The 20841-nt window shown below is 51.3% G+C and overlaps 1 protein-coding gene across 13 annotated transcripts in view; it reads right to left on the reverse strand.

Annotated features, from left to right (window-relative positions):
- TNS3 (tensin 3) overlaps window positions 1–20841 on the reverse strand; it is a 200610-nt gene that overhangs the window by 141158 nt on the left and 38611 nt on the right. For 8 of the 13 annotated variants that reach the window (XM_082692739.1, XM_082692741.1, XM_082692740.1 and 5 more), the window contains exons 2-3: window positions 17867–17975; window positions 4632–4669 (exon numbers count right to left, since the gene is read on the reverse strand). Coding sequence is in view for 7 of the 13 variants with exons in the window: in XM_082692748.1 (XP_082548874.1) it covers window positions 4632–4669; window positions 17867–17975 (147 nt within the window). In the remaining 6 variants the exon portion in view is untranslated. Of the gene's footprint in view, window positions 1–4631; window positions 4670–17343; window positions 17687–17866; window positions 18056–20841 lie in introns of those variants that run through there. The other 5 variants (XM_082692742.1, XM_082692752.1, XM_082692754.1 and 2 more) reach the window with 5 other exon arrangements.

A 20841-nucleotide genomic window follows, 5' to 3' on the forward strand; every position in this document is an offset into this window, starting at 1 on the left:
CGAATGTGACATGGTAGGAAAGAACATTCTCGGAGGAACCTTCAAGAAGGCTCAAGTGTAAGTCACCACACCACACCACGCACGGATTCCAGTACTTTCGTGATGAATTAAAACCATGAAACAAGCCTCTCGTGGAGTTGACGGCAGAGTCTGAGCTGGGGCTTCTGAGCAAAACCGGGGACCGACGCAAGAGCGGGAGCCTCAGCACAGGCTCGAACCCACGATGCTAGCATCCGTCACAAACCAAGTCGTCCCCCAAGGCCCAGAGCCCCACCACCAGCCAAGTTCCGGAGACGTGCCCAGCTCTGCCGGCATCTCCCAAGGAGTTCTGAGAAGCCTGAGTGACGCCAAGAAGCTGCAGCTCACTCGGGGGGACAAAGGACCCGGGAGGGGCTGGCGGGTCCCAGGCCCTCGCGCATCCTTCCTGGTGCAGCCCCAGACGCTGCGGGGGTGGGCCCCGGGCTCTGGCCAGAGAAGGGGCAGGAGGGCACGAGCTGGGGGGTCTGGAGACTTCAGAACAGGGGTGCCAGGCACATGGGCCAGCACGAAGCACGCACAGCGCTGGGGACTCTGAAACCCGACGCCCTGACCGCTGGGACGCGGGGGCTGTGTGACAGCAGCCCCCATCCGCTGGATGGAAGCGGGGAGGAGCCGACGAACCACACCTGGGGCACACCAGGGAAGAGAGCTGTCTGGAGATCCAGGGCACCAGCAGACGAAGCTCCTGGCTAAAACTTCTCACTTACGCCAGTGGCACCGGCTGTACCCTGCACCCGCATCTACGGTGGTTCTGAGGACCCCACAGGCTCGGGGCCTCATGGCAGAGGGGCCATCTGGCAAACGCGGTCTCCGGCAGGTCACTGAGGTTTCTGAACCACAGCCAGAACTCGGGGGCCGCCGGCGCGTGAGGCCAGCAGAGGCAGCGGCAGGAGGGGCCACCACTGCCTAGGTTCCAGATATGAGAGGCTCTGGAGGGAGGGCGGTCGGGGAGGGCGGCGGCTCAACCTGCAGAGAGAGGAACAGTGGGCCGGTCACAGCTCGCGGCTTCTGTTGAGAGGCTGGAAGCCTCCCAGCTTGGCCACCACATGACAGCTACATGGGGACAAGGCACAGAGGCCCCTGCAGCCGCCCAGGGCTCCCTCCTCTCCCAAAGGGGGCTCCCAGCCCACCAAGGGGGCCAGCCCTGGGGTCCCATCAAAGCACATCCAGTAAAGAGAAGAGGTGAGCTGGACATCTATGTTATGCAAGGGACTAAGGGGCCTGAGGACAGAGCCCTGGCTTTGGAGACAGATGGCAGGGGGCTCACACGAGCCCAGCGTGGGAACCCTCCACGAGATAACCGCTCCCTACCACCACAGACAGGCTCCAGCCCCACCAACTCACTGCGCTATCCCAATGTGGGGCCTTACGTTTGCAAAACAACAGTACAGCAAACTCTGTGTGGCGGTCGGCATACCCTGTGCTCCTGACCGACGGCTCCCGTAAGAGCAGTGTGCAGTCTGGGCAGACGGGGAAGGGACCCGTGCCCGGGCCATGGGGTGGACAGCGTGGATTCCCACTTCTGCAGAGCTCCCACCCACTTGCCAAAGCCCACCAGGACCCCACCTCTGCCATACTTGCGTGGTCCCACCTGGACCCCATCACCAGCCTCCCGACAATGGCTTTCTCCTCCTTCCCACGGCTCATGCCCGTGAGTTAGCCAGCGGCCGGAAAAAAACCAGCTCACACCGCCCAGGCAGCTCACAAGGCTCCAGAAAACAGCACAGCCTCCCACCGAGCAAAGTATTTGCAACCCCATACTTCCCAGCCATTAAACCTAAATTATTTGCCTTCCCTACAACCTAAATAATCCAGATTACCATAGTTAACAGCTAAGAGCACGCTGTCTTCACGTCAGACTGTGGACCGATCGCTCACCCATTGCCCACAGAGAGAAACCGCAGCCCCGGGGGGCTTGTCGCAGTGGACAAGAAGCCCCCGCTGGGGCATGGGGATCACAGTCCCCACGGGGAATCACAGCCCACGTCTCTGCCTCTCTGTGCCCTCCGAGCCCAAGACCTCGCTGGAGGGGCCATACTGCCCGTCGGCCAGGAAGACCATGACCTCAGTTCATGGCGGTGGCAGTCGAGGTCCCCGCTCTGCCTTGGCTTCCCTGCCCCCAGCCCCCAGCCCCCCGCTCGGCGCCAGCTCTGCAGGACGGCTCTGTCCTTGGTGAAGCCGGTACAGCGGGCTTCACCACACACTCACACGCTCGGCCTCTGTCACTCCTTCCGCGTCCCCACTAAGTCTGCAGGCGTCACAGAAGGAACCCACAGCGCCTGCCTTCCCCAAGTCAGGAAGCAGTTGGGCCAGGTCAGACGTTAGGCTAAAGCCTGTGCTCTAAACCGAAGCCTTGCGGTTGTGTGCCAGAAACCCAGGGAGCCCCGGGCCCTGAGGCAGCCTGCGTGTGACACGCACTCACGCTGAGCAAGGACCCACGCTGTCGGCGAGAGCCGCGTCTCAGCTCCTGGCAGACGGAGCGGCCCCGCTTATCTCCAGTGGCGGCTGGGCACGTATGGCCGCTCTGCGCCCTGTGGTGACAGTGTTACGGTTCTGAAATCAGAAGGGGCTTTGTTTTTGCTGGTGGCATTCCCTCCTGCCTCGAAAGCTGGGTTATCGAGAAAAATGAATGCGGATACATTTCCCCCAGCCCCGATCCACTGAGAGAAAACGCTTATCTACCTCTTAGCAAAATGCCAATTACTGTGGCCAGAAACGCCATCATCGGTGATAGCTAAGACTTCTGGAATATTCTTGGAGCCGAAGAATTCAATCCTCCAAGGAGCCAGCCCTGGGCCGCCTTCAAGACGTGGTGCCGACAGCGGGGGAGGGGCTGCTCAGTTCTCCACGGCCAACCAGCAGGGTCCGGGCTGGCCATACGGCCCTGCACATCTCAACCCTCCCAGCGTGCAGGCGGGGGCCCCTCTGGGAAACCCAGAGAACGCGTGTGCTCTGACACGTCACTCAGAAGCACACAGCACACACGAGACAGCAGCGCACTTGCAGACAAAGCCAAGCTTGGAAACGAGCAGCCTGGTGTGTGCCCCAGCAAGGAACACCTGGCCTCAGCCAGAAAGGGGCCCGTCCGGAGCAAGACCAGAAGGGAAGCAGATACGCCCCGAGGCCCCACCACAGGCGTCTGTTCCTAAAACCGCTCGCACCGCTCGCACCCACATCCGATATCTCGGAGCGGGGGATTGCGGCTTCGGAGGGCACGGCAGGGATGCTGCTGGCCGTGGGGTGGGGTGACAGTGCAGCGCAGGGCTCTGGACCACGCTCTCCGCTTCCCCTGCCTTCCAAATCCCCCATCACGGAAAATTAAAAAAAAAAAGGTATTTAATCTCTTTCTTGAAAAAACACAAAGGGCCAGAGTAGCCTGTCGTTCTTGCTGTGGGTGTACGTGTGTGCATGTGAGCGAACAGATGTCTGCATGAATGTGTGTGTGTGAAGTGTGTGCGTGCAAATGTGTGGATTGTGTGCATACATACATGTGTGCCCACATGCATGTGAACTGTGTGTGCACATGCTTGTGTCTGTGTGTGTGCATGCTCCAGCATGGGTGTGTACTGTGCATGTGTGTGTGCTCCCGTGTGGGTGTGAATTATGCGTGTGTGCGAGTGCTGCCACGTGGGTGTGAACTGTGCACGTGTGAGCGTGTGTGCATAGGTGTGTGTGCGTGCTCCCACGTGGAGCTTGAATTGTCATGTGCAAGTGCATGTGCAAGCTTGTGTTCCTGCATGGGTGTGAACCGTGCATGCACATGTGTGTGCGTGCACGCATGTGGCAGGGAGGGAGAAGGGATTCAGGATCCCTCCCCACAGAACTCATCGCGAGGAGCCAGCCCACAGCAAACAAAGCAAGCTTCCAGTGCACACTTCTGCACACACTCTAAAACCCCATCTCCCTGGGCCTCCAGCCACGGGGGCGGCCTGTGGATATGTGAGAGGCTCCCACCGAGGCAGGACCGGCCAGTCAGAGGGGACGACGCATGCACTCCTGGAAAATGTGGGAGGTGCAGATGTGTGACCCGGGCAGAACCCCAGGCCTCCGTCCCGGGGTGCCCACAGCTGTCCACCCGCCAGCTCCAGGCCTCCTCACTGCTCCACTAGTCCAAGTCCCAACCCGACCAAGCAGCCCGGGCCTCTAGCGCTTCAGGGGACCCTCGGCAATGCAGCCCCTCCAAGGAACTCGAAAACCAGGGCAACCTTCCCCAAGTCAGGCCTCGACTTCCCTGACAGCCTGACCACCCCACCAACCCAAGAAAACTGCCCTAAAGAAGCCCCCCAAATCCTCAAAGCCAGGTACACGCCCCAAACCCTATGCCTACTCCACCCCAAGAATGCAATCGTGAGAGAGAAGGGGCACCTGCTGGGGGGCAAGGGCAGGGCCCATCACCAAATTCTTATCTGAAACCAGATTCTTAGCGTCCCCTTCCACAGTTAGGAGTACAGAACCACAGCACTACAGCTTCCTCCCGAGATGACACGTATGCGTCCTGCCGAGGCGTCTAGCAGCCCCTTTCTCGCCCGTGGCCGCTGGCCAAGGCAGCAGAGGCCACTGCGGGGTGCGGCCCTCGGGAAGCAGCAGCTTACCTTGGCTTCACATGGCTTGTGACAGGAGTACTTGCAGGCTGGAAGAGAGAGAAAGAAGGGGTATGCGTTCAGCAGCCTCAGCAGCAACCCGTCTCCCACCTGCAAACCGCCCACCCTCGAAGATCGGGGCAGAGGGAGGTCTGCCTTCGCCACGTGGGGCCGGCTTCAGCGGCGGGCGGGGTGCACCCGGCGGGCAAGGCCCTGGCCGGCCCCCGGCGGTTGGCAGCACCGGGAAGACGCCGCGCCACAACCGCGGGCTCTCCTGGGTCCCGGAGGAGAGCCGTGCGGACTCCCAGCCCTGCGGAGCCTCCATGTCAGCCTGGGAATCACAGCTTCTCCCCCAAAGAGGGACGGGAAACCTCCCCTTCCCCACCCCCCGGCCTCAGAACTGGTGCCTTTCAACCAGAACCAAGCTGCCCATTCAGCGCCACACGCCCCACGCTTCCGGATGGCCTGGGAACGGACTGTCAGAATAAATCCACGTCTAAATTCCCGCAGAGGAGTCCCTGCACCCAGGCCATTGTGCGAGCGCAGAGACATGCGTCCGTTCAGAGGCCCAGACAGTGCAGACTTAGAGCCAGAACCAATGGGGATTTCACAGACCCGCCCTCGAGAGGCTGCGGCTGGGCTGCCTGCCAGGGAGCACCCCCTAGGCCCCCACCATGCGGGTCGGGCCCGCGAGCTTGCCCCGGCGACCGCCAGATGCCAGCATAGAGAAGGCAGGGGTGCAGCTGGGGCGTGGGGGAGGGAACCTGGGCTGGGCGTGTGGGGGTGGGGCCTTCACAGCCCTCCACAGCCATGCAGCCCAGGGCAGGACCAGTGACCTCTCTGGACCTCAGCTGCCTCTCCCGGCACGACTGTGATGCCATCGAGGGACCCTGGTTTGAGACGACAAACGACACCAGCGTACACAAGCAGGGTCCTCAAAGAACAAGGCCCCCTCGGTGGGGGCCAGGGGCCAGGCCCCAAATACGGCTCAGCACTTGGAAGCCCAGAGGTTCCCCTCTACCTGCCAACACACACACCAACCCTCTCCTTCCTAGAGCTGGGGATGGGAACGCTGAACTCCTAAAGGTCCTGTAGGACTGAAGAAGGATAAAGCAGGCAAGTAACCTGGTCGCTGGCTGGCGGTGACAGGAACTCCGGCAGAGAACAGCCAGCAGCGCTATCTTTGCAAGATCTATTTTCCGAATGGTCTTTCTACGCCTCCAAGGTCTGGGAGATTATGCACAAAGACAAACGTTTACTCTGCGTCTCCTAATGGGTGCACTGCACAAAGGCGATGAGTGATTTTCTAATCAAGACAGACTTGCCTTTAGAATAAAAAGGGCTTCCGCGCCAGCCTAGAAACATAGACAGAAGCACAGCCGGGTCTGGAGGCCAGCGCGAGATCCCGAGGGAGCGAGGACATCATCAGAGGCCCCTGGCTTCCAGGTAAGTGAGAATTAGCAGGAATGCAGGGAAATAATTTCCCTGGCCCCAAAGGATGCTCAGCCCACATGCTGAGTCAGGCAGGTGGCCAGTCTACTGGCAGCCTGGGACGGGGGCACGACTCTCATGGCCGTAAGACCCCAAGATGGCCTGAGTGACCCGTGGACCCGTGCCCATGTGCAGTCCCTCCCCTGGTGGCTCGTGGCTGGTCGACGGATGAGGTAGAACGCAGGACTTACAGACTCCACCCCGAGTCTCAAGCCAGTCCTGCTGAGGACAGCCAGGTGCCGGAGCAGCCCCCTGGAGAGGGCCCCATGGGGAGCACCAGTGTGGCCAGCTGGAGAGGGGTGCGGCCCTGGTCGTGCCTTCAGATGCTGCAGCCTCTCAAGAGTCCCTGAGCCGCACCGCCCAGCCACGTGACTCCCAGATGCCTGTCCCACAGAAGGAGGGAGAAGTAGTGAGTGCTGCCGCCAGGCAGGGCACCAGCTTCTGGAGTAATTCATCTGCAGCAGAAGATACTCACTATGATGGGCCAGAAAGGGCTCTGGTCAGTGGCAAGGTGACAAGTGGTGTGACACACCATGGTGGACGGCCAACTCAGCCATAAGAGAGTCCACGGCCAGCGTAGGGCGAAGCCATTACTTTCAAAAGGTTTAACTAATCACAGTGACCTCGTGTAAACCAGCCAGGCACTAGGGTGAAACACTGTTTCCAGGAGGTAGTTGGCGATCCCTATAGTTTTATGGACAGCCCCTGGGGTTTTCCTCGGAATAGCGGCGATCTGGTGGACAACCTCTGGGGGCTGTGCCTGGCCATGTGCACGATGCTTTCCCGGGTGCTATTGCTTGGGGTCCTGTAACCACCCCCTCAAGTGAAACCCAGCTATGGTCCATCTCCACCCAGCTCCCCACCCAGCCACACGTGGCCTTTTCAACACTTACAAATGCTTGAAGTGGGCAGAATCCAGGCCAGGTTTCTGATCCTCCTGCCCACAGACAAAATCGAGCTCCCCAACCTGGATCCCCATGCCGGCAGCAGCAGCCCTGCCCCATCCTCTCATCCCCTCCACCCAGAGCCTCACTCACACCATCTCCACACACCCCCTTGGCTCTGCTCCACTGTCTCTGCCTAGAACTTCCCACACACCCTTCTGTGTCTAGCTGACTTGTTTCTCTCTCCAAGACGAAAGGAGGCAGCCAGCTTCTCCACCAGGAAGCCCTCCATCACTCCTCTTAGGCTGGGCTATTGTGTTCCTGAAGCCCCCGGCCTTCCTCCCCAGCCTTCATCCCACTGCCCCTCCCTTCATAAATCATCTCTGTGTCCTTCTCCCCCCACCAGACCAAGCTCATCCAGGACGGTGTGCTTTGCTGGGAAGCACCAGTCTCCTGTAAGAGTGGCAGGAATGGGGCGGATGGCAGCAGACACAGGAGGAGTGCCCACCATGCGCCAGCTGTCCCACGGCAACACCTTCCATCACGCAGGGTGGCTGGATTTTCCCTGCACGCAGAGAAAGAGCCACAGACCTTCTGCATGTCTAATGACGGGACCTGGGGTCCTTCCATGACACCTCAGATCCTACATGCCCTGGGTCTGCTTTCAGAATCGGGTGCACACGGGCAGGGGCCCTCCCTCTCTGACAGTCCCCAGGGAGAAGGAAGCCCATGGAAAGCACCAGAACTTCCCCCAACAAAGTGCATCTCCAAAATTGCACAAGCCCAAAGGGACACGGTGTACACATTTACTCCGACTGCCTGCTTCTCCCCAGCACGGGTGCTCGTGCCCTGTTGTTTCCTTTCAGTTTTCCTGAGTTGTAATTGACAAAATTGTATATATTTAAGGTGTACAACATGATGATTTGATACATGTCTACATTGTTAAATATTTGCCACAATCACGTTAATTATCACATCCATCACTACCTGGGTGTGTGAAGGAGAGAGAGGAAATGCCTAAGATCTCTTCTCGTAGCAAATGTCGAGAGTCCAGAGAAGTAACGCTCACCACAGTCATCACGCTGTACAGTAGATCCCCTAACTTACCTTGCAACTGAAAGTTCATGCCCTCAGACCAGCAACTGCCCATTTCCCTCACACGTAACCCTGAAAACCACCTTTCTACTCTGTTTCTCTTGAATTTGAGGTATTTTGGGGTTTTGTTTTTGTTTCTAAGATTTCACATATACATGACACCATAAAGCGTTTGTCTTTTTCTGACCTATTTCACTTAGCAATGTCCTCCAGGTTCATCCAAACTATCACAGACTCCGGGGTTTCCCTCTTCTGTGGCAGAATAATTTTTCATCATTTATATACATTTTCTTTATCTGTTCATCCTTCAATGGACACTCAGATTGCGTCTACATCTTGGCTATTGTGAACAACATGAGAAAGAGAGGACAGATTTCGCTAACGATTTCCTTTCCTTCAAATACATATGTAGAAGTAGAATTACCAGATCATATGAAATTCTAGGTTTAAAGGTTTGAGGACCCTCCATACTGTTTTCTATGGTGGCTGCACCAGTCCGCATTCCCACCAACAGTGTACAGCATTCCATTTCTCCACAACCTCAGTGATACCTGTTATCTCTTATCTTTTTCATGACAATCATTCTAACAGGTGTGAGATGACACCTCATGGTCATCTGCATTTCCCTGATGAAAAGTGATGTTTAGCATCTTTTCATGTACCTGTTGGGAAACTGGATGTCTTCCTGGGGAAAGTGACATTCAGTTCCTTTGCCCATTTCCTAATCCCATTATTTAGTTCTCTGCTATTGAGTTGTAGACGTTCTTCATTTATTTTGGATAATAATCCCTCATCAGACATAAGATTTGCAAATATCTTCTCCCATTCTGTGGGATGCCTTCCCATTTTGCTGATGATTTCTTTGGCTGTACAAAAGCTTTTGAGGTTGATACAGTCCTATTTGTTGATGTTTGCTTTTGGTGTCATATCCAGGAGATCGTTGCAAAGACCAACACCAAGGAGATTTTCCTCTGTTTTCTTCAGATCCTTTTATGAGCTCAGGTCTTACATTTAAGTCTTTGATTCCAGCTCAAGTTACTTTTTCTGAGTGGTAAAGAGACAAGTGTGGCTTCATCATCGCCCATCTTCCCAGCACTGCTGCGGGAGAGACTATCCATCCCCATTATGGGTTCTTGGCAACTTCGTCAAAAATAGTTGATCAAACATGTGTGGGTTCACTTCCGGCTTCCTAATACTGTTCCATTGGTCTATGTGCCTATTTTTATGTCAGAACCACACTGTTCTGATCACTACAGCTTTGTAATATAGTTTGAAATCAGGAAGTGTAAAGCCTCCAACTCCATTCTTTCTCAACAGTGCTTTGGCTATTTGGGGTCTTTTGTGATCTCATCTGAATTCTAGGATTGTTTCTATTTCTATAAGAAATGCCATTGAAAGTTTGATAGAGATTGTGTTGAATTTGCTAATTACCTTGGGCTGCATGGACATTTCAACAGTATTAATTCTTCCAACGCAACAACCTGTTTGTGTGCTCCTCTGTGTCTTACAGTTTCCAGAGTGCAGGTCTTTTACTTTACTGGTTCAACTTATTCCTAAGTATTTTAATGTTTTTGATGCCACTGGAAATTGGGTTCTGCTCTTAATCTCTCTTTCAGATTGCTGTTAGTGTTCAGAAACACAACCAATTTTTGTATGTCGATGTTCTACCCTGTCCCTTTACCCCATTCACTTATTAGTTCTAACAGTTTGTTGGTGAACTCTCCAGGGTTTTATACGGTATTTGTTTCTAATACTAGACTTTTATAAATTCTACGCAACATTCAGTTGTATCAACAGTCCTGAATTACTGTGTTAACAAAAATCATTTATAAAAACTTCAGTGGTTCCTATAAGGAGCAGAATTTGTGCAGGTTTTAAGAGACTCTCTGCCCCATTCCCAGATGAAAATCAACATGTTGATCTCAACGTTTCTGGGCCCGTCACTACGTCATTTTCTAAGGCCATGACTCTGCCTCCTGAAACCATGACTGACAGTTCTAAATGTAGATGTTGTCAAATACAAGCGTTACACAAATATCTTCATTGTAGTTTTCCTGGCATCCCATTACTTCCACTTACATGAAAATGCAAAAATGTCCCTTTCACTAAAAAACACCAACACACACTTGCCTCATTACTCTCATGGCCTTTTGCTCTGTCAACGCCCTTGTCCAATTTCTTCCTGCTGAAAGCATCAGCACATCCTCCAGGCTGAAGTGCAGAGGCCCGACACCCTGGGGCTCAGTTTCCTCACCTGTGACACAGGTGGTCGGGAAGACAGTCGAACACACCATACAGAACAGGGCCAGCTGGGAGCTCCGCGGATGCACGGAGTGCAACTGCTTCTATTACTATTCCTGGTCCAGAGCCACACAAATGCACCAGCTCTGTTCTCCACACACCTCCTCTTTGTATCTTCTCTGCAGTTCAATGTCCCTCACTTCTGGCTGCTGAGCACCCAGTAAATAGCAAGGTTGGAATCTTCCACCCAAGGCCAAACTCACAGGCCACTGGGACATTCTTTCTGCTTCCACGGACCTCTCTCCACATAACCCTCATGTGACCCTGTATCCATGTCACCCCGACTCTCCTCCAGCAACTGCCCAAACACCCTCATGATACAGCAAGTGCCTACTCTCCTGGTTTTCCACTGGTTTGTGCCTCTTGGTCACAACCCATCACCACTTCACACACCTGCCACCTCTGCACATAAGCACCTGACCCAGGGAGACAAAACACCCACACACCTAACAAAAGTCACCTAATGTCTCCCGAGAAGCACCACATACTCAGTACATAGTTTCAGGACACACTGCTTAACCAGTATTCTTTTCTCACATTTTTACAATTCCATGAGACCAGCTGGGACATGCGCACTGAGAGTTCCTCTGCGTGGTGGAGCTTAGGAGAAGCACTTGTGTGGGTGGAGGCTGGCAGCTGACCGAGCTGCCCTCTCAGGAAACACCACTTTTGTCTGAAAGAACGCCAGGCAAAGAATGCGTGCTCATCAGTCTCACCAGTGAACAAAGCACGCCTGCCGCGGAGAGGAAAACAACGGACAGACAGCATTTGGTCAATGACGAAATTTGAAATTTCGAGTGAAAATTACAATTTGGGGAGACATGCATCCATGCCCATGAGCTTGACAAGTCCTACACTTTTCTGATAGACTCAACACTGAAATGAACAAATATGGGGGAGGGGGGTTCTTGGTATTTTATAACAAATGTGTTAACATCCAGAAAACTCTGCTGAATTCATTGAACCAGAATTTTCCAAATGACCACCGTATGGTGTCCCAACCGTCGCGCCTGGCTGTATACATACACTCAAAGGGCCAGATAGACTCATGGATCTTAACAGAACAGAGTAGGGAAAGTCACTGCTACAGTTCCAGATTCAACACTGAAACTAAGCTTTAAGAAACATCACTTGGGTCTTGGTTTGGTACCCAAAGAGAATACCCACAGTAGTCTGAAAAGGTCTTCAAAATGCTTCCTTTTTCAAATACATACCTGCACGAGGCTGGATCTCCCTCAAATACTTGAGCCGAAACATCGTGTTTCCTTTGGTTCATTTTATGTGTCAACTTCACTAGGCTACCAGATGCTCAAATATCTGGTCGCACATATTTTTGAACATGTCTGGGTGTGTCTGGGAGGGTGTGTCTGGATGAGCTTAATATCTGAATCTGAAGCTGTGAGAGAAGCAGATTGCCCTCCCAGGCCAGGGTGGGCCTCATCTAATCCAGCGAGGAACCAAATAGAACAAAGGGCAAAAGAAGAAAGAATTCTTTCTGCAAGACTATCTTTGACCTGGGACATAGGTGTTCTCCTGCTTCTGAACTTGGACTAGGACTGGAGCTAAGCACCAGGTCTCCAGCTTGCCAAGTGCAGATCTTGGGCCTTCGCAGTCTCCTTAACCATGTGAGCCAACTCCTTCTGAAAAATCCCATTGGTTCTGTTTCTCTGGAGAATCCTACTTAATGCAAGGTTGGAATGGGTTGAATGCATAAGCAGATAGGAAGTTCTAGCCTTTCTATTAAATCATGCAGAACAGAAGCACAAAATATACACAGATATATACACCTGAAAACATCAGTCTTCTCCTATTACAGAATGAGAAGCAGAAGAAAGTGATATCAAAGATTCCTTTCTGCCATGTAAAAAAAGAATTTACCAAAGCAATTAAAAAAAAAAAATTGTGGGGTGCCTGGGTAGCTCAGTTGGTTAAGCAACTGCCTTTGGCTCAGGTCATGATCCTGGAGTCCCAGGATTGAGTCCCCCATCAGGCTCCCTGCTCGGCAAGGAGTCTGCTTCTTTCTCTGACCCTCCCCCTTCTCATGCTCTCTCTCTTTCTCTCTCTCAAATAAATAATAAAATCTTTTAAAATAAAATAAAATAATAAATTACATATCTATAAATAAAATATTGGGTAGCTATTGAAACACTATGATTTTTAAAAATCTAACATGTGACAGTATGTATAATAGACAAGAGGAAGAGATGTTAAGCTACATAAATTAAAAAATACCCTGTAAAAACAGACACGACTAATGGGCTTATCTACACGTGAGCACTCTGGGCAGGACGGAGGTGTCACCCCAACTCAGGCAAACAAAAACAGACCTTCCAATACATCTCCCTGGAAAAACTAGCTAGCTCATGAAAAATAACAGAAATAGGGCAAATTCCAGATGAATCAACCATGAAACCGGATCAGAACTGGAAAACCAGAAGGAATATTAGAATAAAATACGCTGAACATCATGGCCACAGAGAAGGGAAAGTGACTTAAATAACAATCAAACACAGAGATTAAATGAAGTAATGGGTAGGTTTGAACAAGCCGCACCTTAAAACTTCCCCGAGATAAACACTCCACAGACAAAATCAGGCAAACAACTGCCTGGAAGGTTTGCCACACAGAGGGTCTAATACGGTAAGAAATTCACACGCCTATGGGTCAAAGTCCATCAAAGGTTGGCAAATGTTCCGCCTGGTGTCACGAATAAAATGATTAATATTTATAAGATAATGAATTCTTTTAATTTAAGAAGGAAAGATAATAAATAACCTAATTTTTATAAAATATTTGTGGGTGCCTGGGTGGCTCAGTGGGTTAAAGCCTCTGCCTTCGGCTCAGGTCATGATCCCAGGGTCCTGGGATCGAGTCCTACATGGGGCTCTCTGCTTGGCGGGGAGCCTGCTTCTCTCTCTCTGCCAGTCTTTCTGCCTACTTGTGATCTCTCTTTCTCTCTCTCTCTCTGTCAAATAAACAAATAAAATCTTTAAAAAAAAATAAAATAAAATATTTGTGGGTGCCTGGGTGGCTCAGTCGGTTAAGCATCTGCCTTCAGACCAGGTCATGATCCCAGGGTCCTGGGATCAAGTCCTGCATCAGGCTCCTTGCTTCGCAGGGAGCCTGCTTCTTCCTCTCCCTCTCCAACTCCCCCTCCCTGTGTTCCTTCTTTCACTGTGTCTCTGTCAAATAAATAAATAAAATATTTTAATAAATAAAATAAAATGAACACCACAGACACCATAGTGTCTGTTTAGAGGCTCAACCTGAAGTAATAACCAGGTGAATGAAAAATACAATCAAGGAAGATACTACTTTTTTGTGAGTCCATCGACTTGCAAAAATGGAAAGCTGCCAAGCAACAAGTGAGAGAGTGACTGAAGCTCAAGGCCACAGGCTGAAGGTGGGAGCCCGTTCCCGCTCCACACTCAGCAGAGCCCTGTGTCCGAGAGGGCCCAGGGTCCGCGGTGCATGTGCTATGAGAAGCATAGGATGAGAAGCATCGAGATCTTCAGGCCTCGATGACACACACATCCAGTCCTCCGGAGCGCTGTCTCCACCACCACACACCAGCTCCTGTGTCACACAGGGGTTTCCAAAGCCCGGGGTAAGAATCCTGGCTCCCGCCGCACCAGCCACGGTCCAGAGATTCTGGCTCTATAGCACCAGACATTTTTACATGTTGTCTTGGAACTGCTATTCTTCCAAATGTCCACAGGAGCCTTGGGAATCTAGGCCCGTCGGAAGCTTTTATACAACACTCTGCACATATTTACCAAGGGAGAGACGAACCCTTGCTTCCCGGCTTCTTGCCCATCTACACTCAGGTTCACCAGCTTCTCTGGGTTCCCAGTAACTGGCTACACAGACAGGAAGGGACCAGACGCCCCAGCACAGGGTAGCCTGCCCTAACAGTCACTGCTCAGCCATGCTGCTCTCTGTTGCCTTCTTGGTCCTAACTGCCACCATGACCTAGGGCTGTAACACAGCGTCTGGCACAAAGCAAGCACCTACCACGTGTACCTCCCAATCTGCCATCTACCCAAGTCTTCATCAATAATCACTTAGTATTCTGTGGACCATGATGTTCTCACAGACAGGACTCCCCCTTCAGACTATGAGGCCCTCCCAGAGAGGATGTCCCCTTCAGACCATGACAGACCTCTCACAGATGGGTCTCCTTCCTCAGCCTATGAGTCCCTCCTCACAACAGGACTCCCCCTTCAGACCATGAGCGCCTCACAGACAGGATGCCGCCCTCAGACTATGAGTGCCTCCTCACAGAGATGATGCCCCCTCAGACTGTGAGAGCCTCCTCACAGACGGGTCTTCCCCCTCAGACTATGAGTGCCGCCTCACTGACAGGACTCCTCCCTCAGACCATGTGCCCCTCACAGACAGACCCCCCCCCAACTCAGAGCGTGAGCTCCTCACACACGGGGCACAGCTTTCTCATCCTCTCATTTTAGGAAGTGCTTAACACACAGTTTGTTTACTGAAGGGGAAAAGTCATCACCAGATCTTCCTTACAAACTCCCTCATTCTACTTTCCTCTGGCCTCTTTGTTGCTCCCTTTCTCAACCTTCACCTCCTCAGGCTCCTCCCTAGAGGGTCCCTCAGTGCAGCATTCCTTCATTCTCTGTCACTTTTCCATTCCAGTCTGTTCTGTCCTATTCTACAATGAGATCCAAGCAAACCCTTTGCAACAGGATCACTTCTGCTTGGTCTGACCCTGCACCCTCCAAGACCATCTCCCTCTGGGGGCCAAAATCTCCCTGAACTCACATCTCTCAACACCCACTCAGTACTAGAACACGGAAATAACCTGCACCACGGCTCCTGCTGCCTCACCTAAAGTATGACCAGGTTGGGTTCATAAAAGCATCATCAGTGACAACTTGAAAGCATCATTACTTCAAACCACCCAAGGGAACCTGGTGGAGCAGTGAGAACAGGTTACCACAGAGCCCTAACTGGTGGCAAGGGCACAGAGCTGGGGTGGCATCAGCAGGGTTCTGGGCAGCACGAGGTGAGCCACAAGCAGACACTTAACCATATCACCACCCTCACTGCCATCTTGGTCTTTTCCTGTAAGGTTCCAGAATCAGGGATAAGAAAGCCTCTATGCCAAGCATCCTGGCTTCATAAAAATGAAGCTTTTTCTCCTAATGTTGCTACATATGAAATATGAGGTAAATCAGGAGGTTAAATATGAAAGTAAGGAACTTGAAGGTCAAGAATGAGCCAGAAAAGTAATAGCACAAATGGGAGCATGAGTCACAGAACACACCCCCACCTTTCTCTACCATCACCACCAAGAGCACCATCATCATATGGCTGTCAACTCCACCACCAGCATTATCACCAACACTATCATGAAGGTCACCACCGTCATCACCAACATCACCAGCAGCAGCATCTTCTTCCTCCTCACCATCATCATCATCATCATCACCATCATCACCACCATCATCATCATCACCATCATCATCATCACCATCATCACCACCATCATCACCATCATCATCATCACCATCACCATCACCACCATCATCATCACCATCAACATCACCACCATCACCATCACCACCATCATCTTCACCATCACCATCATCACCATCACCATCATCACCATCACCATCATCATCAACGTCATCATCACCAACATCACCACCATCATCTCTAAGACTACTGGACACTTTCATGATCCAGTCAATGCCCTGTGTGTTCCTCATGCACTTAATCTGTTATTCATAGTAACTAAAGGAAAATTCAAGCACAGAGAAACAAAATGGGAACCCCAGCTGCCCGGCTCCACCATCCTCGCTCAGCTCCAGCATACCTACTGCTTCTCCGGAAATGAACCAAAGAAAAGGCCCCCCACCACAACCTCACAGAGCCGGCGTGCATGACCACTTAGACCACATATGTTGGGGCATGCCTCATTGTCTCCAGGCAGCATGTACATGGGTTCAACACGCAGCTGCATGTGACATGTATAGATCACAGGAGACAAAACTACTCATGGTGGCTTTGCATAGTCTCTACAGTTTACTGACAAAAGGAACAGACTACAGAAATTAACTCCATTTTATAGGGGGCAGGGAAAAGAACCAAGGAAGGGCTACAGTATCCTCTGAGCAGCCAATCACAGTCACCCACGGGGATCTTGCCGGGCCCCGTCTACACCCCAGGTGACACTGCCAGGCTCTAAACTCCAGCTCTGGGAGCAGCATGCCCACACCTGCCCCCACATGCCCACACGGGGGCAGGGGAGATACCTCAAGTCTCGTGTTCTGATCCCAGTGAGACTATTCCTTCCATAGGCCTTCTTCTGCTGACAGTGTCACAGGGGTGACCATCACACAGTCACGTTTGGAGCCACCACAGTGATCCCTTAAGACAAGAGCACTAGATCCCACCATACAAGACCTCTCCAGCACGGGCTACAGCTCGCAGGGGCCAGGTGACGGGAAGCCCCCCAGGCCCCATCACACGGGCTGCCCCCAGAGAGAAGGGAGAGGGGCCCATGGACAGAAAAGGGGGTCACATGGGGAGGGCATCCCCAGCAGCCCCCCACCCCCAGACACCATGGCAGGAGGGACTGACAGAGGTTGTGACATGCTCACGGCTCCGGAAGCACCATCAGCAGGAATGACACAGGGCCCTTCCGAGAAACAAACACACCAGCCCTCCCACACTCAGGCGCTTTACCTGCAAGAGAGACCCTGAGTGGCCCAGGTCTTCCCCTCTCCACAGGGAAGTCTGACCCTCCTCCCCCGTGACCCCTCCCCAAAGCAACCCACAGGGACTGAAGACCAGGGTCCCTCAGGGAGAAAGGGGAGCCGACAGGCAGTAGCACCACCACAGAAGCCTGCTGGGGACACCCCACCAAAGAGAGGACACCACAGGGCAGGCCCCATGCCTCCTCCGGGCCCCAGTCACCAACCTACCTGTGCTCTGCAACATGGACCCACGGCCCCCAACCGGGATTCTAGGGCTCCAGGGATACAAGCAACATTGTTCTCACCAGCCCACTACCCAGATTCATCACTGCACCAGCACACGACCAACCTGGGGCTTGAGCATCAGAGCCCTGATGCCAGGCTGGAGGGTCTGCCCTGCCTCCAAGCTGCAGAGCTCTTGGTTCTAAACTCACTGAGAGGTCAGAGCACAAGACGGGATAACTGAGTCAGGACCCCCATCGTGGAGGGAGGGCACATCACAGCTGCTCACTGCTGCCCCTCACCCATGCCAGCAGCTTTGCTCCCTCCCCAAAAGTTCCCTCCCCAGCGAATCTGGGTAAATATAGTGGATCCCTGCCCCAGTAAGAGTGGGGGGTAAACACCGGCTCCAAAGGGGAATTCCATGATTTAACTTTTGGAAACTCCCGAAAGCAGCTTTCCATTTTGGTTTTTGTTTGTGTGTCTGCTGCATTTTGGTTTTATTAGCAAGGAAATGAGAAACGGTGCTCACCTCTGCATGCGATCCCTTGGCTGTGGATAATCTGCTTGCAAACCCCGCAGACCTGGGGTTTCTTAAAGACTTTGTTCTTAAAACTGTGCAGACTCGTTAACTCTTCTGGCTGGAAAAGCAAAGGGAGAAACTGTCAGCCCCACGATTCATTGTTTGTTTGCTTTTTCTCTTCTCTTTCAGGAAAGTCAGCATCTAGCAGAGTTTGGTAAGAGCTAAAACAGGAACTTCACCCACTCCATAGAGAAGGACAAGAAGCCGTCCAGCCAGAGCTGGGATTCCCCAGGGGAGCTCAGATGCCCAGTCAGCATTCTCAGTGCCCTTTCCCCACCTCCCCCCCCCACACACACACACACCGCTTGCAAATCCCCCTTTAAATGGGTGAAGAGGGCTGGGAGTGCTGCACTGATCAATGCTGATAATGTGATCACATATAATCTTCCACCGACTCCATGACACAGTAATCCACAGGCATTCCCTGAACCTTAATGCTTCCTCTGGAAGCAACACTCAGCAAATAGCACAATGGTGTTCGGAGGAAGCCGGTGACGGATCCTCCCGGCCCCTGGGCCTCTCCAAGTGCACTTCTGCAGACAGAGAAGCCATCATAGGAGACCAGCTCCCCACTAAACCCGGCATAGCACAGAGTTCGCGACATGCGTGGGTACTGGGGATACCTGAGCCCCTCATCTACCAAACCCCAGTCTGCAGGGTCAAGGTTCACAGCTGTATCTGGTCATCTCACAAAAATTCAATTTGCCTTAGAAACCAAACCCCCATCATTCTACCCAACTGGTGACATACGGCAGTGTATTCTCCCAGTGTGACGATCCACTGAGGCCTGTACTGACCATCCGAAGCAACCACAGCCCCCTGGAAGATTACTGTTGGCCAGAATGGGAAACTAATGATACTACTGTAGTTTCTTACAGATGTTTTTAGAGCTACAACAACACTGTGACTCAGCAATTCCACTCTGAGAGACACTCCACAGAAGCAAATATATATGCCCACAAATTCTTGTGCAAGAATGGGCAGAGCTACCTTATTTAAAAATGCCCCAAACAGAAATAACCCAAATGCCCATCAAAAGGAGACAGGATGAACAAACTGTGATATATTCCTACGCCGGACCACTGTTCAGGGACACACAAGAGCTTGCCACCATTACATGCTACTCATCACGAGTAAGCATCAAGTGTTACACCACACTGAGCGAAAGAGCTCCAACACAGAGGCATACTGTGATGACTATTTATAGGATGTTCATGAACAGGCAAACCACTCTTTCTAGTTCCTCAGAGACTGGAAAACAGGGAGGTGAGCTCCATGACTGCCCCAGATTCCTGCATCTCAGAAGAATACACAGAAGGAAGGGGACCAGTGTACTACCTGGAATAGAGGAGACAGTGCTAAGCACCCAGGCAGAGGAGGGCAGCAAGAGTTCACTTGCCAGAGCACCACAGAACAGGGGTGCTTGGAACCCCTACGAGGAGCACAAGGGCCCTCCAAAATGTTCAGCCGGGCACTGATGAGCACGTGTGTGGTGTACGTGCAAGTCGCAGTACAATCTGCCCAAAATAAGGCCCAGAAAGAGGGACCACCTAAGTAAACACATAGATCAACAGACAGAGCATCAGTGAGCTGTGGGAAAGTTCAAGCGGCCCAACACATGTGTAATTGAGGTCTCTGTGGAGAGTACAAAAAATGTGGCAGAAATGATGCCAACACACATGATAATCACACTGTCCAAACCCAGTGATACACAGAAAATTGTAAATGTGCCCAGAGAGGAGGAAAAGCCACATTAAGAAGAAGACCAACCATACGCACAATCACAGATTTCTCATGAAAAGTAAAGGCAGGGAGAAAACCATAGAGAGATACAGGGTGTGAAGAGAAATTCTGCCAAGCTAAAATTTTGGACCCAGCAAACACAGCATTCAAAAATTAAAGTGAATTTTAAAATTCTTGCGATATGCAAAAGCCAAAATACTTCATCACCAGCTGACATACACTACGAGAGGAGTTAAACACAGTCAGAGCACAAAGGAAATGATCACAACTGGAAAGACATCTTTACACAGAAAGATCGGTGCCAGAAATGGCAAGTATGTGGATAAATACATGCAGTTTTCTTTTAAGATTAAAAACTCACTATAAAATAATTAACTTTTGAAGCAAAAACTACTAACGATGTTACATGAGGTTCAACAAACATAAAAGTAAAATTTATGAGCACAATGCCCAGGAAAAGAGAAATGTAAGCATTCTACTGCAAGGCTCTTGTACTTTTCATTAGATTATATACTATCCTGTGAAGCAAGCTATGATAAACGAGAGAGATGCATTATAAACCCCAAAGCAACTACTAAAATAATGAATGACAGGTAATAATCCAACAAAACAGATAAAATGAAATTACTTCTTAAAAGTTCGACTAATCTAGGGGTACCTGCCTGGCTCAGTCAGTGGAGCACAGGACTCTTGATCTCATGGTCATGAGTTCAAGCTCCATGTTGGGTGTAGAGATTATTTTAAAATAAGATCTTTAAAACATTAAAAATAAAAGTAAAATAAAACTTCAGTTAATCTAAACATGGTAAAAAAGAAAGTAGAGCAAAAACTAGGTGACAGAAACAGAAAACAAATAGCAAGATGATAGACTTAAACCTCACCATATTAATGATCACATTATGTAAATAGTTTAAGTGCCCTAATTAAAAGGCAAAGATTGCCAGACTATATTCCTTTAGAAACAAAAAAGATAGAAAAAATACACAAGGATGATGTTAAAGGAAAGCTGGAGTGGCTATATTAATATCAGACAAAGTTGACTCCAGATCAAAGAATGCTACCAATGATATGGAAAGGGATTTCATAATGATAAGAGGGTACATGCATCAAAAGAACATACAATCCTAAAACTGTATGCACCTAATAACAATACCCTCAAAATACATAAAGCAAGAAATGAA

This window comes from Mustela nivalis, assembly GCF_964662115.1.
Source record: "Mustela nivalis genome assembly, chromosome: 12".
Classification (NCBI taxonomy): Eukaryota; Metazoa; Chordata; class Mammalia; order Carnivora; family Mustelidae; genus Mustela; species Mustela nivalis.